Source organism: Lissotriton vulgaris, chromosome 6 (genome assembly GCF_964263255.1).
Source record: "Lissotriton vulgaris chromosome 6, aLisVul1.2, whole genome shotgun sequence".
Lineage (NCBI taxonomy): Eukaryota > Metazoa > Chordata > Amphibia > Caudata > Salamandridae > Lissotriton > Lissotriton vulgaris.
Window position 1 is genome coordinate 1500671132 of NC_141694.1, and position 25235 is coordinate 1500696366.

At 45.3% G+C, this 25235-nt stretch overlaps 1 protein-coding gene across 1 annotated transcript; it reads right to left on the reverse strand.

Annotated features, from left to right (window-relative positions):
* Positions 1-6766: 6766 nt before the first annotated feature.
* Positions 6767-10354, reverse strand: LOC147709063 (thrombomodulin-like). The gene has a single exon (XM_086927670.1). It carries the CDS (start codon positions 10089-10091, stop codon positions 8346-8348), a length of 1746 nt encoding a protein of 581 aa, XP_086783796.1. The 5' UTR covers positions 10092-10354; the 3' UTR covers positions 6767-8345.
* Between the last annotated feature and the right edge of the window lie 14881 nt (positions 10355-25235).

The following is a 25235-nucleotide window of genomic DNA, read 5'->3' on the forward strand; positions in this document are numbered from 1 at the left end:
ATACATAAATGCATTAATAAAAGAATACATGGATTAATAGATACATTCATGCATGTATAAATAAGTAAGCATATTTACACAAATACACTCATAAATAAATACCTTAAAAATAAGTATAAACAACAAAAGGCGTATATATATATATATATATATATATATATATATATATATATATACACATGTGCATGAATAGGTTTGTATTACTAGTTAGTACTGCCTCACCTTCAGTCCATCTGTACAACCAGATTCCGCACAATCTCTGGAGTGCGAATTCCACACAAATTCTACTACAGAAATTATTTAGCAACATGGCCTAACCTGGTTCTTCCTTTCACTGGCAAATTTAGCCGAGCATGAAACTGGGGGTTACCAGTCTACACTTCTGCAGTAGCACGTGGATGTTGTCTCGGAAAATATGAAGCTCCTTGATTCGTTTTCTAAAGAACACTTTACCCTCAAATAAAATAGGCAACAAGTTTGTTGGCGCCTTCTTCCTGTTGTGGCTATTTATGGATCTGTTACTGTAGGTTCCAACGAGACTAAAGGTAACGCAGGTCCATGAAAGTCTAGGGGGTTGTGGGGGTGTAGGGGGGATGAGTAAGCTTTCAGGGGGACTCCAAGGCCAATGCATGTTTGTGCAATATGTGAGACTCTGAGGTGCCTCATTTTCCTTAATACCACTGTACCAACCAATTCAGGTCAAAAGGACTACAGGCAGGCGCGCAATGCCCATTGGGCTCAAAAGGCTTCAGATCCCCCACCCCCCATGCAGCGACGGCCCGTGGAGGGAGTTACGGTGGGGCAGGAGGGCGGGGAGGGGGAGGGGCAGGGCGGAGGTTGCTAAAAACCGGCATATGGATAATTGCAGGTAAGTAAACAATTTAATTAATAAAACGAATTTCGTAGCTCGCACTGCATTGCATTTTGCGATGCAAGGCGCACTACGAAATTCGTTTTATTAATTAAATTGTTTACTTACCTGCAATTATCCATATGCCAGTTTTTAGCAACCTCCACCCTGCCCCTCCCCCTCCCCACCCTCCTGCCCCACCGTAACTCCCTCCACGAGCCGTCGCTGCCCCCATGTCGTATCAGCCCAGGCTGAAACAGCTTCCCGGGCTGGCTGGAACCGTCTTATTGCACCCGAACCGCAGTACTTCACAGGTCTTTAAAAGACCATTTACTTGCTAACGAGGCTTTATTGTGTTTTCACCCCTTCTTAAAGACCCTGTTGGAAGAATTAGCCACCCTCCCTCGAAATATATGGCTGTAGTTGCACCTCTGACTAAGGGCCAGATGTATGAAGCATTTTACAGGTCAAAACAGCATTTTGCCATGTTCAAAAGACAAAAATGTGACTATGTAACTTGTTTTGGAATCTCATTTTGCTTTTGGGATTTTGTATTAGGAAGGGGTGTGTTTAGGGCGTCCCTTCCTAATACTGAATAGCACTGGTATGTATGAATGTTTTGTGACAGGAATGCGGTTGCAAAACATTCATTGCTTACCAACTCCGTGAAGGTGGCAGTAACCCATTCGCAAATGGGAAGGCGTCCCAAAGGGACCCATTCCCCGTTGTGGAATTTGGGTGACAACATTTTTTTTAAGAGCAGGCAGTGGTCCCACGGACCGCTGCTTTCTCTTAAAAAAAAAATTACAATCTTTCCATTTTTATTTTGTAATGCAGCCTGTTTTCCTTTAAGGGAAACAAGTTGCATTACAAAACAAAAATATTGCTTAATTTAAAAAGCAATCACAGACATGGGGGTCTGCTGACCCCAGCAGGCCACCAACCCTGTGATTATCGCCATTCCCAATGGGTTTGCAAATTGAGCCTGCCTCATGAATATGGGAATGCCAAAGACACTGTTGTACATAGCTGTTTGTTATTTCCTTATTACAAATCACAAAAACTTGCAATTAGTAAGTCACTAACTGACTTTTTCATACATCTGGCTCTAAAAGCAGTGCTTTAAATAGGCCGGTACTGTCCTGTACCAAGTACCTGCACTTCTTTAATTTGAAAGGGAGAGTGCCTGCACTTCTCAGCACTGCCTCAATACGTTTAATGGGCCGAGTACTTGTCACCACATATGGGCAGTCATGAGATTCTGGCCTCGCGTATGGAGAAGCTGGTGGCCCTGCAGCGCTTTCTGCAGTGAACTAAAAATCTACCGAGCACTGGACGGTGTTTTTACGTTACAACAAATAAGAAAGCTATGGTGCAAAGGTAAATCAAGTTTTTAATTGATACTGGGCCCAGGATTATGTAGAACCATTCCGACACGACGACACGAGGGAATTTGAGAATTTGCTTTAAAAATAATAACGACTGCGATGACAAGCGAGGAAAAAGAATAAATCACTCGTGTATTTTTTTCTTCTGCCATAAAAATGAAGAAACTAATGGTGAAATATTGTCCCTTTCCTAGTTAAATGAGTGATCTTTAATAGGCATGTATGCGGATACCTGTGCTTAATAGGTGAGCATCTTTTTTGACGTCATTCTTTGGTCAAATATGCAGATAAACGAGACAAATAGATTGTATGTATTATGGTTTTGTTTTTGTATGTCAGAGGCCATCTTGTTGTGTATGTGGTTTTCATACGAACATTAAATGGTTTTCCTTAAATTGATTGAGTTACCTCTAGATAACCTTCCGACTTGCAGCAGAGGGAATTGCAGTATGATAGAACTCCCCAAACCTCCACTTCACACTAGCAAACATTCCTATTGAAGCAAGTGCCTAGAGGGAACTCAGTAAGCATGGAGAGCTACAGAGAGACAATTACTATGTAGTTCCTAGCGTCAGGCGTATATCCCCCTACCACAAATTCTGTCTTTATCCCAGCCGAGCTGGTGTTAAGATACTCCCACTTCAGATAAGTACAGGGCTTATATATCTGGGCTACATTCCATCGGAGGGCGATCCATGGGCAGATGACAATGCAAACATTAAAAAATTAGAAAACAAATACTACAAAAAACAGGGCAAACCATAAATACTAGCACAGTGTTTACACCTGAAGTGGGAACAAAGCATAATATGAAGGTTCCCAGCCTTCCCTTTGCTGAAAGTATGGGCTCCAACCTCTTTCCATCGTGAGGAAGTGGGCCCAAGGGCTTGAAAGGGATGAAATGCCCTGAAATGCCAGTGACTTATCCCCACCGTAGATTAATCTTTGGATCAAGTCCAGCCCCCTCTTGAACATCCCCAGGGTTTAGAACGTCCTTCACTGGAAGGATCCCGTTTGTGGGTCAATTGGAGCTTTAAACTCTCTTCCAGCAAGAACCAGCAACATTTCTCACCAACTAAAGAATTTCTGAAGAGCCGTAAAGGCCAACCTATTCCTACCTATTGGACCCTTCCGCTCAATCCTTAGGACATAGACTCCATCAATGAGGTTACAGAGAAATGATAGACCAGACGCAACTTCTGAAGAGCTTTGAAGACCAACTCTTTCGTAGCTGATAGACTGTGCAGCTCAATCCTTAGAACATGGGCTCCATCAATGCGCCGAGAGAAATCCTAGATCAGACACAACTTCAGAAGAGCTGTAAAGACCACCTGCTTCCTAGCTGATAGATCCTTTTGGCTAAATGCTAAGAACAAGGACATCATCAATGAGCCGCCGACAGAGAAATCATAGACATACACATCTTCAGAGGAGCTTTAAATACCTGTTCCTAGCTGATAGACCCTTCTGTTGCAGTCTTTAGAACATGGACTCCATCAAGGAGCCGACATGGGAACCACAGACCAGACACAAAGGTTAAAACGGAAACATGAGGTTCTGCTTTACACACTTCTGCACCACTGACATATCTTGGCACAGCACCAGGTCTGCAGCTGCGCGACTGGAGCCCCCCACTAGCTTTCACAATAGTACCTCAATGCATCCCACATAGGTCAATCTATGAACCTACACTCCTATTGCAAGCATACACAACACAGGGCAGTCTCATACCGCTCCTACAATGAACAACAAATTACAGCTACACCAGCTACATGAATGACACAACACAATCGCTGAGCACCACACAAACCAGCGCAACTTTTCACAGTTTGGGGATTTGGAAGTCATGTTTGGGACCCAGCCTGAAGGAATCAACTTAAGGCATGCAGCGCTGCTGATTCCCAAGTTTACCAGGTAGTAGTTGGAAGGATTCATGCGCATAAAATATGTTTGTCCTGTCTCGTTTCAGGACATTAGATGTACTCCTTACATTTAGGCATTATGTCCCAAATCACATAAAAGTAGCCCATTCCATTAAGGGATTTTAGTGATATTAGCCTGATTATCTGTTGAGTGGGGTGTAGTATCAGAGGTTATAGGGATACTCCATATATTCTCTTCGAGCATTATTTAATATAATCTGACAATGTTATTAGATTTTCTTCAGGGTACTTCAAAATAAAATGTATGACTTTTATTAAAACTTGTTGGATTATCTTTAGAGCATTCTGTAGTAAAACTTGCATGTCATAATATGAACATGCAAAAATAGTGTGATCAAATTGTAGACACTCAGAATATTGTGAAGGCAAGTAAATGTTGGGAAGTATAGATCTGCTAGTGTTAACTCTGCATCTGGGTACCTTGAGATAGCTATCATCAAGGTACTTAGAAGGCGAGTCAAGTACAGTAAATGTATACTCACTTTCAGGATAGTCTGGTAGTCGAGATTCTGGTTACAGTATTTTTACAAGTTGATGTGTAAAACCTGATATTCTGGTCCCATACCATAGTACAGTGTAGTTTAGTAACATTGACCAAACTATCTGCCGAGTATGCTCTGGTAACCTTGGTTTCTAGACATGGAGAGAAGACTATCTACAGAATATTAACAAGAAAAACTAGTTAAGTGATACTGATCACCTGACCTTTAGAGTACCCTCTAGTATAATTGATGTAAGCAATATGCCCAGCCTATCACTAGAGTGAACTATTGTCAGGGCCACTGGAAAGATGCGATTGTGAGGGCATTGCATTTAGAGTTGATACATTTGCCACATAATCCATCATCTGCTGCATAATTTGCAGATATTAACAAAATAATGTTTCTAGCTCAAACGGTTCAAATGTTACTAAAAATGCAGCAACACATGTTGCTGTGTAGTGGAAGACCCTTTGTAAAGGTTGACTGAACATTTTTCTGTTGCTTATTGCTAGATGTGGGTGTTAAACTGGTAATTATGAGGTGCAACCTTTGCCCAGACAGAGTTAATAAGTGTAAAAATGTTAAAATAATGAAGTAATACTCTTACAAAAACAATCCACATTACGCTGTATAATTTGCCTTTTCATGCCACATAATTTTGCCAACCCTGCCGCATAATTTGGCCCTCTCCTGTCGCATAATTCCAGTGGCCCTGACTATATTAAAAAAGAGTTTAGTAACACTTGCCAGACATTATCTGGAGAGTTCTCGGAGTAAAAGGTTTAAAGTGAGTCTTGCCAAATGCTCTCTTTGTGCTGATGTCACAGATTGGTCTAAGATAGAGCCCTATATAGTGAAATGAATATAAAGCATACTGATGGGACCATTTGAGGAGTTTCTAGGGTACAATGTGATGAAGTGATGCAAACTAAACCATTTTCAAATTATTCCAAAGTGAAATCGTTTTTCTTTTTATCTGGGCTATATGAGTAGTGCGCCATATTAATGATACAAAATGGATTACAGGTAGACAATGCTTTAATATTAGACAGTGATATTAACTGGGTTATTTGCAGAGTACTCTATTGTAAAATTGAGCTTTAGTAATAATTGACAAGCTATCTGAAGAGTGCTCTTTAGTAACCTAGGTGTTACTATTAATGGTCAGGTAGCCTGCAGAGAAGCCTATAATATAATATAATGCGATTCACTGACACAGGACAGATTGTCTGAGGAGTACTATGCCCCAAAATGGGTTTTAGTGATAATCGCCAGTGTCTGGCGCTATTACTCAATAGTAACAGTGCTTGTAGTAATAGTGGCAGGTCTATCTGCAGAGTATTCTATTGAAAAAAATAGATTTTATTGATGCAGGGCAGGCTATCTGTAAAGTGTTGTAATAAAACAAAAAAACAGCTTAGTTACAGTATATACTATACTAAAATGTGCCAAAATAATACAAATCGGATTTCCTGTAGTGCAGTCTGTAGTAAAAGTGACTTTAGTGACACTTGCCAGGGAATGTGCAGAACACTGTTGAAATGAGTTTTAGTGAAAGTGTCTGGATTATTTGCAGCCTGATAGATAGTAAAGTAACTTGCAGTGGCACCAGACTGAGGAAGAAGTTCAGACCGTGCTACTGGAAAAGTTATGACAGTATGATCTGATAATTATAATCTGTTACTGCATTTACTATCTGATATATTCGAATGGGATTTATTCTGTGTTTACTGATGGTAGACTGGGCTTTTTTCCTCTTTTTCCCCCTTGCCTGTCAGTGTTTTTTGCAATTGTATGTATATAAATTTTCCATCTGAAAGCTTATTATTATTGATTTAATCCTGCTTTGCTTGCAAAAAATAAATGTAAAAATGATAATAAAAAGATTTTTTTAAAAAAAGGAAAAGTTATGACAGAGTGAGACAACCATGCATGGTGCAAAGAGAAATGCAATAAATATTGGTACTTATCTTGTGATTAAACTAGTACAAGTGGCAAAGGCAGAAGCTGGAGGCACCTCTTGTTTTAAGTCTTAGTTTACATTAATAATCTGTATAGTTTTGTTAAAGTATGCCGAAAACATGCCTAGTGGCTTCCAAAAGCTAAGTTAAAAAACTTTATTGAACTTTTACAAGTGCACATTTCACAGCGCATACATTTTTATACATTTATTTTACAAAGCAATAAATAACTATTCATAATTCGGTCAACTTTACAATATGGAAACACATTATTGGTGAATTGCTGGCAAACACGATATCGTCTTCCATTTTCAAAAACGAAGAATGGTGGTCTTGATTCACACTAGCTAGATGCATAAGCACTATGAGGCCCAAACGTGGCTCGGTTTCAGATAGTGTACCTGCAGTCTGAGTGGGTGGTTCTGTGGTCTGAATGAGTGGCAGCCATCTGCTTTCAGGATTCCACCAATCAGAGATTCTGGACCACAATGCACCGGAGGCAGGGCACATGGATCACAATGGGGTGCTCTCTATTGGGGGGCGGCGGGGGTCTTATGAAAGTGGCCAAATCACAAGAAGCGAAAACATATAATTGAATAGTTCAATTCGAAAGGCTTTGCTCCGGAGTAAATTCTAAACAGCTCAGATTTACACACATGATGCTTTGTTTGCACCAGATGCAAACAGACATGGGCTGAAGCGAATCTGGAGTTACACAGGAAAGTACACACACACCGCCTGTCAGTGAGAAATCACAGATCTCTGCAGGCCTTGGAAGGGAGTTAGCTTGCACAAGCGGCATAATCGCGCTCTATGATGCTGGCAACATAAGGCATTGTTCAGTTATTGAGCCAGCCTTCACTGCCATGGCATCCGAGTACTTATTAAAAGCAGCTAACCGGGCACTAATTAATGAAGCACGAGTGTGCCAACCCCACAAGGGTAAGAATAGATTCCTAAAGTGCTAACAATGTATTCGTTGGGCAACAGCCATAACTACAATTAGCACGAATTAAAGCAATAAACTATTCAAACTTTAAAACGCGCCTACCCACCCTCACACATTACCTTTCACCAAGAAATACAAAGATTGCAACCATTCCACCAACGTTGATGTTTGCACCGACTCCTGGAGACTGACAGGCCCTTAGCAAAAGAACGTTCTCGAAAGATGAGGTATTAAAGAAGCAATGCAATCCGAGCAAAATCTAGTATATGTCAGAACTTAATTCAACATTTGCCAGTTTCACCTATTCTCCGTTAAATGTTCACCAATATGTGCTATTGTCTGTAACAAAATACAAAATTTACAAACGAGAGCAGGCGTCTGAAAAAGTCAATGTGTCCGCACTGGTCATACTGACCATTCACCTCGTGTTTTGTGAAGTGTTTTCTGGTCGGCACCAGAGGTGTGTGTCTATTTCACAACTGAAAAAGTGCTTTTTAAAAGTCCCGTTCTGGTGAAGGCGCGTTGTCTAGGCGCTTGCTGGGTTCGAGGGGAGGCCGCGGGCCTGTCTTTGTGGCCCCCACTCCTTGGGAGTCGGTCCTCGTGGCTCACCTTTGGTGCAGGCCCGGACTGGCCGTTGCAGGCACCGGGCAATCCCCCGGTGGGCCGCAGGGGTGGGGGCCGGTGTGAGACTATCTGCGTGGCTCACCCTTGGATCGCGGGTCCGTGCGTGTGCAATAGCTTCTAGTCTGTCCGCATGGTTTCCCCCATGCCTCTAGAGTTTCTGGTGCGAGGGGGTGCCCAGGGTGACCTGTCGCAGCACCACGCCTTTCTCGGCGTGTTTACATTTGCAGTCCGTCACCGTGTGCACCGTGTGCTTCCTGATCCAGTGGAAGACAATGGCAATGAGGATGGACACAATGGACAAGATGCCCACCGCGATGCCAATCATGATGCCCAGGTGAAGGCGCTCCGGCGGAGGTGGTGTGGTCCCGGGTACCACTGATGGGGTGGTGACGTCCTCAGAGCTCCCTTCCTCGTCGCCATCGAGTTTACAGGACAGGAGGTCGGCTTGCAGAGTGTACCCGGGCCGGCAGGAGCACCGGAAGGAGCCGGGAGTGTTGTCACAGGCCTGGTCACAGAACCCGTCGAAGCACTCGTCGATATCCACACAGACCGTTCTAGGTGTGCCCTCCGCACTGAACGCTTGCACCGCGCTGGCATCGTCAGAGATGTACCCCGGGGGGCAGCGGCAGGACTCCATGGTGTGCGGGTCACACTCCGCCGGGCACTCGCTGCTGTTGCAGAATATCTGGCACTTCTTGGGATCGCTGGAGTCTACGATGTACCCCGGCTCACAATCACACCTGTGGGTGCCAGGCAGGTTGATGCAGTTCTGTTCGCACACCTGGTCCAAACACTCATCAATGTCCTCACACTTGTTGTCGAACATTTCGTAGCCCGGGTGGCAGAGGCAGTGGAAGCCCCCCACTGTGTTCTGGCACTGCTGATCGCATATGTTCTTGTTCACCTGGCAGTCGTCGACGTCGTGGCAGCTGGTGCCATCTTCGCCCAGTTCGTACCCTTCCTGGCACATGCACTGTGGCAGATTGTCGGTGGTGTTGAGGAAGCAGAGCTGGGCGCACCCGTGGCTGGAGCAGGGGTCGGGGGGCAGGACGCATTGCCGCCCATCTGTAGCCAGCTCCAGGCCCTGGGGGCAGGTGCAGGTGGCAATGCCAGACTCCTCTCGACAGCTGTGGCTGCAGCCTCCGTTCTCCACCTGGCAGTGCCAGGGGCCTGGGCTCTGGGAAACCCACCTCATGCTGCTGCTGTCCTGGCCTCGGCAGTGAAGCTCCAACCCGTCAGGGGAGATTGAGGCCACCGTGTCAGGGGGCAGCGCCATGAAGTCGCTACCATTAGCTCTGAAGGGGGTCGCGTAGGTTACCGCGAGCCCAGGGCCGAGGTTTAAGGGACTGCAAGTGCCCGGGTAGGTGAACTCGCACAGGAAACCTTGGCTTCGGCTTTCGCAGTCCCTTTCCTCCCAGGCCAGATCCCTCTGCACGGTCTGCACGGTCTGCACGGTCACGCAGCGCTGCGAGCAGCTGCTCCCAGCTCCAGGGGCCTTCCAGCCGTTGTAGTCTGTGTTGGAGTCTCCAGTGACCCACTGGAAGCCACGCAGAGGCCCTGGAAGGTCGGGGCAGGAGCCGGTTCGAGCAGTGTGAGGCCGGCGGAGCCCTATCCACAGTGCCTGGTCCCCTGCTCTGTGCTCCTCGGAGCCGAGCTTCTGCAGCAGCAGGCTGATGATTTCGGCGGAGACACTGCTCCGAACTGTCATGAGGTGCCCGTTGCTCCCTAGCGCCTCACAGAGGCGCATAGCTCCAGCAAAGCGCTTGGGGGTCCAGTGGAGGCTGAAACAGCTCTGCTCCATGCAGAGCGCCACACCCCGGGCCAGCTCCGAGGGGGCTGGCATGGCGGAGCCAGCCAGCAGCAGCAGCAAGAGGGAGAGCCGGGCGAGCAGCATCCCGCGGAAGGCAAAGCACCAGCAGAGAAGGGATCCGAGAGCAGCAACAGAGCGGGCGCTACAGCCAAATCTGCGTCCCGGCAGAGAGCTGAAGTTTATAAAGCGCCGGCCCTCCCTGCAGGAAGGGAGGGAGGAAGGGCAGGGAGGAAGCCAGCGGCAGCGGGGCAGGGGCGAGGGAAAGGGGTCTGGCAGAGAGCGGTCCTCCCCGCTCCTGTGGCCCCGTCCAGCGGGCAGCACAGGACCATAACTGCACGGCCGTGACGTCACGGAGGGCGAGGGCGGGCAGACCTCGGACACTGCATAACGGATCTGCCCTGTGAGTAATCCCAAACTTCCCACCGCCTGGTGAACTTTGCTGAAAGTTAGAAAGGACCGCCGACTTTCGTCTGCTGTAACAGCGTGAACGTCACAGCATGCTTCATATGGAAAAACGCGGTAAAACATTCAAGACTTTTAACAGCAGGCAGGGGATTCACTTCACACGCTACATTACGCCTCTCATAGAAGACATACGGCATGTTGCCCTCGGAGCAGCTCATGGGGATAGAACATGAACAGAAACGATCCCACTGAGAGAATCAACGGCAATGCAAAACAAATCTAACATATCCCCCCCCCCCAGTCAGAGATCTGGGTTTCATCCATCATTTTTTTCTCACCACGCCACCCCAGTATGGACCCAGTCTCATTCCTGGTTTTGTGCTAATAGCAAGAGCAAAAAAGATTCCATTAGAAATACTGTATCCATATGATATCACGTGTTGTTTAATACTTTTCTAATAACGTTGCAGTAAACAATGGGGAATAACAACCCGTATTTGCCAAGGTTTGCACATGTGCTTGATCATGGAGGCAGCAAGCCAGAAAATGACCAGGGAGAGCTGAGCCAAAGCTGAGCCATTGGTCCAGCAGGGATTCAAATGCGGTAACATTACCTGATCCGTCAACATATTTAGAATGTAAGTTAGCAACAAAGACGATGTAGAAGTATGGTATAGAAGCCTCAAACTTCAAAAACTTGTATCTCTTTAACTTGCAAAAGCATGACACTTTAGAGCATTAGAAAGTACCCTTGCACCGAGGGGCATATTTTATTACATGTGATATTTCCTGAACATGAACTTGGAAACATTCATACTTCTGTTCTGCCCTAATAATGATATCAGTAGTGAACCAAGAGGCAAGACAGCTGTCACGTGCATTCAATAGGTGGCCACGGTTATTATAGTTGTTGCAATATTAAAGTCAATCACAACATTTGCAAGAAAGGTTTTGTATAGCGCACACAATGAACCGATGTATGTCAACGTGCTCTCCAATGTGATGCTAAAAGAAAAGGAGGCACAGTGAAATAGGATAATTGCCTAGGATCACACAATTTGGTCAAGCAGGGAGGCCGGGATTAAGCCCAGGTTTTCCAATTGTGTTATACAGTTACTTATTTGTATCTCTCACTTAATGCAATACCTATAATTCTGTAACAAGTTACATCTGCATGTTGTGTTAAAGAAATATACCTATCACACAAGAAATCAAGTTGGAACAAAAAGGCTCTATAGAAAATGGTGACCCAGGTAAGGGGGTGCAGCAGAAACCACATGAAGGCTCAGCTAGTTTTGAAGAGGAACTCGAGCTGAGCCAGGGCACAGCACCTGACTCCAGCATAGCCCAAGTCTTCAGTGGCTCACCCACCCCTGCTTGCTCAATGCAGCACAATTTAGAGATGGGCATGCTGGCCTTTACAATGGTAAGTAAATTAGAAATATAATTTGTTTGGTATTTACAATATTTCAGGGAAATGTAAACTGTCTGTAGTTTATGCTATAACAGATGACGTTTGTCTATACTTTTATGGCTGCTTCTTGAGAGCCAGGCACGTGAATGAGTGCCTCATCCAGACCCCATCCACAGTGTGCAGACTAACCTAATATTGGCTCATAAATCACCCAGCCATCATTAGTGCTCTCCAAACAGCTTACTCATTGGCCATATATGTGCATGCTTGGGGTTATCTTTGGGCATAACATAAAATAAAGTGAATTTCTAAAGCGCAAATTCACCCAGGGTATCTTAGCGCTGAATAACATGTTGATTCTTAACCAACTCAATAGTACTCATTTTATCTGCCTCAGAAGGATGAAAGTCGGAGTGGACCTGCTGAGAATTGAACCTGTGACCATGAGGTTGAACATAGACCCCTACAGCAGACGCATTAGTTCACTAAGCTGCCAGACCCGGACCCCAAACCCTGTTTGGCTAGTTTGCTTGCTCTTTTACTGGGAATGCACTGGACTTATTTTTCATCGCTGTGCTTTTGAAGAGCCAACTGATCAATGAAGTAATGGCAGGCTATTGCCTCACCCTACCTAAGCTTTCAATAGCTATACCACTCAACCAGTGGCACAACTGGACCCAGACCTTCCCTGCCCTTCACAAGCTCCACCAGTGGTGTGCTGCCAGAGTTTGCCAGGATGTACCACTCTTTCAGTCACTGAGTCTTTCAATTGCTGGCCTCTCTGCTGAGACTTCTCTCCAGGTGGGCAATTGCATGTTTTCTCTGAATTCAAGATAATCTTTCATCACCTCGAAATCCAAATTGAAGAAGATATAGACGCGTCAAAACTCTATAGCTGGAACTGTGAGGAGAGAGCACATCTCATAATTTTTGCAGGTCATGGACAGGCCGATGGTTTTGAAGAGGATTAATTGTAATGCGTTGAGACTGGTGCTCAGTGTCATCTATGGTTCTGCACTTGCACATTTGATAAACAGACCAGAGATGTACTTGATCCTACTTGATTGAGGCACACCTCCCCAACCATGCCTCGATGTCCAAGGGCCATAACCTCATAATAAACAATTCTGAGGATAACTGCGTTTATGATGATGACCAACCTCTCTAGGGGGTGTATCTGGTGCAGTTTTACCTGATATGAGAGAGTTCTCCATCACAGCTAGTGATGGCTACTCTTAGTTATGTGATTGATTTTTTTAACAAAAAATATTCTCACGGAAAATCCATGATGTTCTTTGGGGTTCTGCAAAAAAGTGAAACATAGGTACAAACATGAGTGTGTGGTGCACTGTTCATCAGAACAGGTCCCTTATTTTGAGTATGACGATGGAGTGTGCAGCTGTTTGGAGTTAACTGTGCTGAGTGCGGTGATGCACTGCTGCTTGGTAGTAGGTCACTATGCCATTGGTGAGGGTACATTACAAAGCGAGTGACAGCGTACTTTAGTGCAGGTGGTGGTGCACTGTTATGATTGTAGTGGTGCAGTGCGCCTTAGGTTGTAGTTGAATGTGCCAAGGGTGGCAGTGCACAGCTCTTTCAGTGGTAGTGCCCTGTGCTATGTATGATGGTGCTCTATGCTGGTGGTGGGGGTACATTACACAGTTAGTAATGGTGAACTGTGACGTGGTAGCACACTGTTTGGCACATCCTTGGTATTATGAGCAAGGAGTAAATGAGTGGGATTGTTCATTGTATATTCTATAATGACTGTAAAGGGATTTAATTTAGTCTCTTTCAGTCATGAGCTTCCTTGGCTAAAAAAATCTTCAGCCATTGGCTTGAGAAATTGTCAATTTCATGTTTGATCAACCTCACAGAAAATGTTATCCTCACCTTCTTTTTGTTGGGTGTTTGGGTGTGTCCTTCCTATTTCAATGGAGTGCACGAGGACATTTTGCATATCTTAAAATCACACATTTTTATTACATATGTAATTATTTATATTACCCATGCACTGAATATGCAAAGGAACCCCATTGTATTTATTTTGTACTGCAGCAGGATTTTTTAGCCCTTATTTCAGCACTCTAATCCAAGTGGCAAACTGAATGGCTTTGCCAATACTTGCTTGGTTTTATCATGCTGCAATATGGGATTCTTCTCGTACAAAACCTTGAAACTACTACCGGGGCCAAGTCCTTTCTGTGCTGGGGGTGTCAGGGTAGAGCACATAGCCCTGAGAGGCTGTTGGTTGGAGCCCTCCACTCAGTTTCACCAGAAACAATCACAGTGAAATAACTGCACACTTGTGCGCTGAAACACATGCATGTGCACTATCTCTCCCAAAAATGTTCTAACTATTTAGACTACATTTCTCTCAATCTCTGTCCATAGTAATGGCAAAAGGTCATTGGTCAAATGGAAAAAGGGTCAAATTAAGGCCAAAAGTCAATGTTACAGTCACAGAGAGCCAGTAAAAGCCAAAGTCAGTGGAAGTGTTTTGGCTTGTATGATACATAGCAGTACATTCATGTGCAATCAGACTCATGTAAACACTAAAAAACTACCCAATTTATACACACCAAGAAAAGTTTGAAAGCCGCTACATGGGGCATTTGTCATGTGGTTGTGGCCCTTACATTGCATGATAGTACCAGAAGCAGTGCCCTGTGTTAAACGCGGACTTCCAGCTTGTGGTGTTTTATATATGGATGGATGGTCAGAAGCAGCAAAATACCAGTGGAACAGCACACTATGCTAAGTACAGCGCCCATAAGTCCATCGGCCAAGCCCCTATGAGAGAACCCCCCAGTTTTCATCATCCCACTTAAGCCCTGTGACCAGGCATGCCAGTAGTAAGGCCATCGAACGAGCCAGGCCATCAAAAAATGATGAAACCTCGAGTGAAATAAAACAATGTGAACCTGGAAATTCCGGGTCGGGGACTTGTCTTTTCCACTGTAGGAATCGGAGCATACGTGAGATTGCCTCTGGGACAGTTAACTCACCTAGGGACAGCCCTCTCGACGCCATTCACCAACCTTTATTGTCTCCAACCAGATTTGTGGTCTGTGTGAAGCACTTACTGGCTTAAATACCTCACCCAAGAGCAGGTAAGAGTACTGAGACCCCTTTAGCCCCCTCGAAGTAAACTAAGCATTAACAGAACGCAGACTTCAATGTGCCCATACCCAACCTGTTTTCATTTAAGCTCAAGGAGAACGCAGGGAGTGTCTGTGTGCCCCTCGAGTCAACATTTAATTGAAAACGTTTCCCGAGTCAAATCACAAACGCAGTAAACGCGACGCCCTACATTGTGCCTCGGCACGAACACAGCCCCGGTGGAGGGCTCGGGGGACGGCAGAGCGCGCTCTCGGTCCGCACCGCCTGCGGAGCGCCCTCTCTTTCCAGGAATGCCGACTTCCTCTCGGTTCAGCGGACCAGGAGGAGCGCACGTTCATGCTGCATTACTTGAGCAGCAGTGATCAGAAATATGTTGGGTTGTGATCAGGGTTGGATTGGGATTAGAAATCGGCCCGGGTATGCTGAATATAAGTGGCCCACATTTGCATATTGCCTTGCAAAAAACTGCTTCGGCGAAGTTTTATTAAAAAAAGGGGGGGGAGGGGGGTAAATAGAAAATGCATGGATTAGTTTACACTGGTGAAACACACTGGACTACAAGTGAGGCCACTTTTGCTCCGGCCCACGCTCAATATGTGTATGTTAATGGGCCGGCCCCAGCAAGAGAAAGGGAGTAACGCCTCTGCCCTTTGATTAAAGCCTTAAAGGTAAGTAATTGAGACCCATCTGCCTCCAGAAAGGCCACTCAGGCACCCGCTAGGCCGCTGGCAGCATCCGAGTAAACTAAAAACCATCAAATCGCCCCCAGACTGCTCAAAAAGCAGCCCACAGCTGGAACAGGACACCGGCCCCTCGGGCATTGCCCGAGTGCCCGAGTTACCAATCCGATGCTGGTTGTGATTGATTGCAGGTTTACACAGTCACTCTAGACCAGAGGGACATTTTTTAAACCTTATTCTTATTCGAGACTGCTGTTCTGACCCCTCAAACATGACCCAGTTTAAATGTAAATGTAAATGTAAATGTATAGGCATTTATATAGCGCACTACTTACCCGTAGGGTCCCAAGGCGCTTCGACCGCTGCGAAACCCTTCCTGGCTTCCCTGAGAGATGGTCCCTTAATGGGTATCTCCAGGGTGAGACCAGGCATCCCCGGCGGTCTGGTGGGGCCGTTAGTGAAGATGAGGCAAGCTAATGCCCAGAGTTGCCGAGTGTGATCGCTGATCAGAGTGGGCACCGAGGCGAGAGAATTATCGAGTCCGCTGACCCTGGTCCAGAAACCTGCCGTGCCGGGAATCGAACCCTGGTCCCGGGCCGTCCTCTGCTCTCGGGTCTGCCGCCTCTAACCAGTGCTGATCATGCATGAATGAATCAGGCATTTGTAACAGACTAGCAAAACACACAAGATGATGGACGGAATGTTGCACATTGGCAAAACGTTCACCCCCAGTCACAGATCTGGGTTTAATCCATCGTTTTTTGCTCACCAGCCATCCCAGTTCAGACATGGCATATGCAAATCAGAGTTGACCCTGTGCCTCATGGGAACAGTCCAGTCCGAACTGCCAAGCCATGTCTTCCCTGGACCGGAATCAAGCATCCTAGAACCGGTTTCTGGCTATCAGCTGTCATCAGCCAGGATAGCTTGACTCCAGTGGCGTAGTGTGCAACATTCCGTCCATCATCTAGTGTGTTTTGCTGTTCACCCTATGTGGGAAGGGTATGCCCAGTCGTGGGTCCCTTGCTCACTACGCCACTGGAGTCAAGCTATCCTAGCTGAAGACAGCTGATAGCCTTAAACCGGTCTTAGGATGCTTGATTCCGGTCCAGGGAAGACATGGCTTGGCAGTTCGGGCTGGACTGTTACCATGAGGCACAGGGTCAAGACTGTTTTTCATATGGCCATGTCTGAACTGGGGTGGCTTGGTGAACAAAATAACAATGGATTAAACCCAGATCTGTGATTGGGGGTGAATGTTTTGCCATCGTGCAACTTTCCGACCATCATCTTGTGTGTTTTGCTGTTCACCCTATGTGGGAAGGGTATACCCAGACGTGGGTCCTGTGCTCACTACGCCACTGGAGTCAAGCTATCCTGGCTGAAGACGGCTAATAGCCAGAAACCGGTCCTAGGATGCTTGATTCTAGTCAAGGGAAGACATGGCTTGTCAGTTCGGGCTGGACTGTTACCATGAGGCACAGGGTCAAGACTGTTTTTCATATGGCCATGTCTGAACTGCAGTGGCTTAGTGAGTAAAATAACAATGGATTAAACCCAGATCTGTGACTGGGGGTGAATGTTTTGCCATTGTGCAACATTCCGTCCATCATATTGTGTGTTTTATTTATAACAGACTAACCATAAATATACTTCATATGAATGCAATACTTTCAGGAATGGGAAGCGGTATTTGGTGGAAGTAAGTGCATGGGCATTGATTCACCAAAATGCTACAAGAAGCGAGAGTAGCATCATTAACCCACAGGGAACAAGTCCTATAAAAAGAAGTGGGGGGACGGACCAAGTAAGAAAATATGCAAATTACCTCATGACATCACGACGTAGCGCTATAAAAGAAATAAAATAGTGCTATTTGAATTATTTATGTAAATACTTGGACAGATTAACACATCTGACAGTCTTACAGTGTCTGCATTTATGTACAGGAACAGAACAAAGGCAAAAGCATGCCTCACTTAAATATCTGTGAAGAGAAGGCAAGCTGTGTGCCTCGGAAGCTTGTTTCCGGTCCAGGGAAGCCATGGCTTGGCAGTTCGGGCTGGACTGTTCCCATGAGGCACAGGGTCAGACTGATTTGCATATGGCCATGTCTGAACTGGGGTAGTGTGGAGTGCAAAAAAACGATGGATTTAGGCCCAGATCTCTGTACTGGGGTGAATGTATGACATTGTTCTGCATTCTGTCCATGAACTGTGGTTTTTGCATTTGTTTCTCTCTGTGGCATTTACATTTAAATGTAAGGTTCCAGGCTGCCCCCAGTCACCATATACAAACAAAAGGAGGCCAAAAGGGCCTCTTAACTTTGGCCTCTGAAGGTGAAAAAAAGGCTCCCTCACTGCCTGCACGTTGCTGCTTGGAATGGAAAGCAGGCTACGTGTAAGTGCTGCTGAACGTGTCCGGTGTCTGAAAATGACACCAGGACAAGTTCAGCATATTTCTGTGGGGACAAACTCATTGGCAGGGGTGATGGTGTCCACCCTGTGAAAAGAGTGTGGGGATGCCGTATACCTGCGTGTACCCCTGGCTTGAGCCCTGCTAACCCGTTGACCTTAAAGACATAACAGGAAGTGACATTTTATAACATTTGACCCCGAGCTTTCCCAGGAAATAATGTCACATGGCCTTGACCTGAAAAATATCAAAAAAGTTCAGACTACTAATGTTCTCTAATTACTGTGTGATTAATAGAACAGCACAACACAACACTAAGATGTATTTTAGATGCACCTTTATTAAGGTACTGATATGACCTTTGAATGTGGTGCAATGCTTGCTCTAAATTGCAGCAAGTGAGTTAAGTGATTGAGACAGAAGTTTCTCTGTTGCTTGGGGGACGTTGTCCTGCCGAGAATGTCTTGAAAAAAATGGTATCAAATAGTGCACATTAAAAGCACAATTTTAACACACTTTTCTAAAACGCCATCGCTCTGAAAGGACACTTGTTAAATATTTAAGACCTTTCATGTCATGCTACTAGGGAAACCGTTGCTCCCAGGAAGTTGACGGCTTTTTAAAAACAAAATTTGCTGCGGTTCCTTTATGTCAAATAATTAGCTCTAGTGTGGCAGGTTCAGTATGACATGGATGCCGCCCATATGCCAAAAATTCCAGACAATAGGGCAGTGCCAGAATGTTGCCCAATGCCATCCATATACCATGGATGGTTCTTATTTAAAAATGTAAATCTACAATATCAAGGCCAGCATTTTCTCACGATTTCCCCCTCTGATATGCCACAGCATTCCTCCCTTATACAAAGAATTACCTCTAATTATGTTTCTATGGTCCTCCCTATTCCAAGCATTTCCCCAAGTATTCCAACACCAGGATTTTCCGACAGGTGTTCCATATGCCAAGAACTGCCTGTAGCTTGCCAGTATGAGTATTTTGCCATGGGTGCCCATTGTGCCAAGAATTACTTCCACTATAACAATACCAGCATTTTTCATGGGTGCCACTATTTCGAGATTTGCCTCCAGTATGCCAACCTTTAGCAAGGAATATATGCCACATATTACCTCTAGTATGTCAATTTTTTGTCACAGTTGCTTGTCCTGTCATAAATTGCCTCCAGTATATCAGCGGCAGTATTTTTCCATAGGTACGTTTATAAGCCGAGAATTGCTTTCAGTAGGCCAGGGTCAAAGGTAGACCCTCAACCTTAAAATTACATTTTTACTCACTTTAGTTAACTCGCTGGCACTCACTCTCATTCAGTTACCCTCACTCAATCATTCCTACTCGTGCATTCATTCTCGCTCATTCTCTTGCACTTACTCATTCTCTCAATCACTGATTCTCAATCATTCATATTCACTTTCACTAATATTACATTGATTTAGTTATACTTTCTACTCTCACTCACTTGAAGTTACTCTAACTCCCTTTTCCTCATTTTCACCCACTCTCAATTGTTCTTGTTCACTGACTCACTCATTCTTACTCACTGTTACACTCACTCACTGTCATTCACTCTTGCTCATTCTTTCTCATAGACTCTAACAATACATCACATTCATTTACATTTCATTCATTTTCATTCGCCCAATCAACCTCACTTTTATTTACACACAGGCTCATACATAGGGCCACACCAACTTATACAATAACATACTCTTTATCACGCAAATACGATTTATGCTATAAGCATGTAGACAACATGCATTTAAAAGCATCTTTTCTACTTACCTCAACGGACATTCGGAAGTCCCATTCCAGCTACCCTGTGCTCAGTTTTCTTTTTTTCACAAATAGTGCATAATGGTCTTGTCACCGGAGCTTTAAAGGTATGTATAATGTTTGGCTGCAATATTGCATACATTTTAGAAGTTGTTGCACTTTTTTATCCTACCTGAGTGTACACCATGAAAGTTTATGCTGGTGTGGTTTTACGAATGGATAGTTACACTGTATTGCCAATAATTTATAGTAACTTAAGAAACCACAAAAATGATATTGTTTGTTTGTCCCACTAATTGAACTGCAACAATGCCACATTTCATGGATGTGGTTCTATTTGCTTTCTTTAAGGGGCACAAGAGAAGAGACATCACCCACAATACTGCCAGACAGAAAGCCTGAGCACGACGTGACGCATGACTGACTACCCAACTTGGGCATCTCTTCAGCTTGGAAGCTAAGTGCCACTGCCAACTGACAGTTTCAAGATGGCCCCAAAGAAAGGTGATGCCAAGAAAGTGGCTAGTGAGGAGAAGAACAAGCAGATTTCTACGACTTGCATGCTGACCACAACCTTTTTGCAAAACATGTGCCTGCCGCACCGCCCGCCAGTGAGCAAGCTGGGAGCAGCACTCCTTCATCAACAGCACCTAAGCCCAGGACCATGTCTGTCAGTGAGGCAGCCACTGCAATCATGTCAACCCCAACGAGTTGTGATGGTGAATTGAATTTGTCCCTTTTGCAAAGTAGTACACAATCATTTTAGGAAACAGAGCAAAGTGGACACCAGCAATAGTACATTTGCCTGATGTTAGAACAAAACAGGACACTGAGCTTTCACCCGAGCAAGAAGTTGAACCTCCTCTTTTAGAATCATTGGCTCCTAGATCTGAAAAGGATGGGTACTACTCCACCACTTTCTCCAAGCACCACTTCTGATGATGATGATAGGGACATGTGGACACCGGCCGAGTGCAGGAGACAACAGGAGAGGCAAGGGAAAAGAAGAGTTCCCAAATGACTTAGGGCCTGATTATGAGTTTGGCACAGCAGAGCCGGCACAACGCCGCTTCCGCAGCACCAAACCTGTGCAAGGCTGGCTAAGGACCGCCGACCGTATTATAAGTTGGAAATGCACATCTCATCATCTGGTCGGTGGTCCTATGGCCTTTCGTCTTGGGTGGTTTGAAAACAGGCACTGCTATGGGAATGGCCTTAAAGTTCCAGAATAGCATGGACAATAATGTCAATGACTTACTGGAAATTGTGGGGGTACAGACAGGGGGGCACATGTTTTGCACCTCTGAATGTATCCCTATGGCCAGACGGCCATGGTGTTCCTCCACCGCCAGCCTTTTCATGGCGGGACTCCCACCATGAAATGCTGCTGATGGACAGACTTGTAATTTGCTGAGCGGGACTGCAGCAGTCCCCACTCAACAAATTGTATTGTGGCGCAGCAGCACCACTGGCAGGGAATGAAGGTTCCCTGGTGCAGCCCACGGTCCACTGTCGGCACGACTTTTAAGTCATGATACAGTGGACTGCCGACCGCCACTGCTGCCCCACAGCGTAATCAGGTCCTTAGACTTATGGAACGGTATGATAAGGATGACGGCGATGAGGCATCATCGGACGGTGACATAGAAGAATCTGATATTGCTATTCAACCCATTCTGAGGGGTGTGTCACAGGTAGCACCACCACCAGCTCCTGTATTTGCCAAGCCCCACCTGAGACCTGTACAAACCTCTGCCTCTGGAGAAGCAGAGAGGCAATCAACGACTCACCCACCCACCTCCAGTTATTCTACAGGCATTGGCAGTGGCACAGTAAAAAAAACTCCTCCCCAGTTTTGGACTAAGCATGCGCGAATTTTGCGGATCTCGCATTCGCGGATTTTGCGGATTTGCGAACTCGCAATCCGCAAAATCAGCGAATTCTCGCGAATTTGCAGATTTTTTTTTTATGTTCGCACGGGTTTCTGCAAGTTCGCGAGGGTTTTGTACAATTTCACAAATTGCGAAATTGTACAAAACGCGTGCGAACTTGCAGCAACCCGTGCGAACACAATAATATGAAGAGAAAGAAGCTCCTGGTCACAGGAACAGCACGGGGATTGCGCTCATGAAAGTCAAGGATGCAAAGGCCTCTACCCAGCATCACAGCTGACTTTCCACGGTAGATTTGGGAAGAGGCACACCTGTCCAGCCTCGAAGACGCTCATGATTGTTTTTGGGCTAATGAATGAGTCACTGAATTTGAGCATCAACTAGTTCGAGCGACAATGTGTGTGTTACTATGCAATCGCCCCGAAGGGCGCAGGGGTCCCTTGAGTGAGCTGTCCATCATAGTGGGTGAATGGCGGGAAGACGGAGCAAACCGCGAGTGTGTGCGCGGGGCCAAACGTGCGGGGCTTCCATGCGAGTTCACATGCCTCTTGTGTGCATAAAAGGTCAGAGAAAGATCAGTTCAGTAGATGAAGAGAAAAAGCTCCTGGTCACAGGAACAGCACGGGTATTGCGCTCGTGAAAGTCAAGGATGCAAAAGCCTCTATCCAGCACCACAGCTGATTTTCCACGGTAGATTTGGGAAGAAGGCACACCTGCCTCGACGACGAATGAGTCACAGGAACGGTCACAGGAAGGGCATGTTGTAAATATTTTAGGATGGCGCCGGCAAGCTGCCAGCGCCATCCTAAAATACTTACTAAATTAGCTTCAACAGAAAGCTCTAATAGATAAAATAAAGCAGGTGCGAGCACCTGCTTTATTTTATCTATTAGAGCTTCCTGTTGAAGCTAACTTAGTAACTATTTTAGGATGGCGCTGGCAGCTTGCCGGCGCCATCCTAAAATAGTTACAACAGGCCAGGCTTGAACTTTTGCCCCCGGAAAATTCCGCCGCTCGCGGATTTGCGGATTTTCGGTAAATTCGCGGGAGTTCGCGGATTGCGAATTTACCGAAAATCCGCATAATCCGCGAGCGGAACGGATTTTCCGCCCATGCTTATTTTGGACTTTATTACAGTTAGCAAAGAGGAGAAGCACATTTCAATATGCAGCACTTGCAGTATGAGTATTGGTTATGGTAAGCTTGGTGAAAATTATGGTACTGGAGGCAAAACAACCCATATGAAAAAGCACCACGCAATTAAGTGAGAGGAGCACCTTAAAAATAGCTGTGTGGTCGTTATAGTGTGACATGCCGGAGAACATCAGCTACAAGTCCAATCATGCTGAAAGTTGATGATGAGGAAGAAGATGGTTGCAGCTTCACATTAAGGAGCCCTGCACCAGCAGTGCACCAGCAGATTCACCCAACTCTGCAACTTCACAATGGCACAAGACTCGGATTGAGATGGAGACAGAATGTTGTACAGTGACTGACCCACCACAAATCACATTGAGTCACCATCTACTTCTTGAAAGACGCCTGTGGCGGTGGCTCCAGAAAAGAAGAAAATCCAGGCTACTATTACAGGCATGTTTAGGCAGGTGGGGCCCTTTTGAGCGGAATCACCCAACCGCATGTTTGTATAATGGGAAGCTTGCAAAAATATTAACGCTGTACCTCTTACCTATTTCTTCTGTGGATGGCGTGGGATTCTTAGAATTTGTGGCAGACATCTGCCTCAAATGAAAGGTACCAAGTAGAAACTATTTTGCCAGATCTGCTGTTCCAGTGCTGCATCACAATGTGCTGCAGTAGGTTGGGCAAGCTGTGCAGCGAAGTGTTGTTCACACCATCCACCTGATGACAGAAATGTGGACCAGTTGTCAAGTGACTGATTATATGAGCATCACTACACACTGGAACTCTTTTGCGGGGGTAAATCAAAATATATCTGCAAGTCTTGGCCCTCAGCGTCATGCAACAGTGGCCATGTTCGCCATGGAGAAATCACATCTTGAAGAAAATAGAAGGCTATTTCAGGGTCCAGTGTTTGGCCCAGTGCATCAACCTGGTGGTGCAAGACTTCCTCAAAAAAAGAAGATATAGTCAGCAACATACTGACCACCTGAAGAAGAATATGCACTAAATCCAGCCATTCTTTTAAAGCCCAGAAGCAGTGGTAGATTATTCAGTGTAAGAATACAGCACCAGTTAAAGCTCTGATACAGGAGGTGCCAACATGTTGAAATTCGACCTTTTACATGTTGCAATGTCTGTCTGATCAGTACAAACAGATCAATGACTATGCCATTCTAGGTGGAGGGAATGCATTTGGGAAAGCTATGACCACTGATGTGGACAAATGGGGCCTATTCAAATGCCTGACACAGATGCTACTCCCTTTTGAGGTTTTCACATGGGAAGTTAGCAAGGAGGACAATAAAATGGGCCGAGCTATCCCGTTGTTGCATCTTCTACAGGACCAGGTAAAAATACAAGGCTGTAACATGACATCATCATGTCCAAAGAGTACATCTGTGCCACACTACTTGATCCACGGTACAAGAAAAATCTGGCCACTTTCATTCCTTTTTCTGACAGGATGTTTTAAAATACAAGAGGTGGATTGTAGAGAACGCTGCAGACTTGGAAGAAGAATGGCTGAAACTTCTAATCCCACCCGCAGTTCAGGGATGCCACCTTCTACTTCTAGAGAGCGCAGTCTTGTCTCACAGCAGTCAAAATTACCATCAACCAGAACACCAGTAGCAACAGCAATAGAAAGACAGCACCCAACTTCCAAATTGTATTGGTTCCGATTGGCAGGGCTCAAGTCAGTGCAGAGACGAAAGCAGGTTGAGCAAGTAGCAGCACCAACGGCCATCCACAGGATGTTCCAAGAGTATCTGGAGGATCCCAAAAATGTGGAGAGATTGACTATGATCAAAATGAACCAACATTTTATACCACACAATTACATTGTTTGCGAAACAGCAGCACAGGAGGAGGAGGGTGATTGGTCCAAATTTAATAAAATGTGTTAGCTGACCAACTTCTGGGTGAACCACATGAGTTTGAGGTACAAACTCTACTTTCCGGGCTAAGTATGCCTGTGACCCTATATAATTTTTTATTTATTTCTCATTGAACTTAGTTCTATCTTCGCAAAAAAAAAAATGTTTGTCGAACATTATTCTTTTTTTTTTTTTTTAAATCTGTTTATTAGCATAGTAGGTAAAGCAGTCACAGAAATTTTCAGTCCCGGAGGGAAACAGGGTAATACATACATAAGGTTGCTTAGAACATATAATTGCATAGTTGTCTTGATTTTTCATTTTGTTGGTGACAAGAACCGTCACACTATAGACAAACCCCGGTCAATGCTATCCCTCCCCCCACCCTCAACAAACCCACCCGACACTCTCACAAAAACATATGATTGAGCAATCATTAGACTGGGGCACTTACGGTATTACAACATATGGCTCCATCCGTCTGTACACATAGA

Excerpts from the sequence above, each read along its gene's own strand:
- LOC147709063 (XM_086927670.1), bottom strand. The coding sequence starts at position 10,091 with ATGCTGCTCGCCCGGCTCTCCCTCTTGCTGCTGCTGCTGGCTGGCTCC.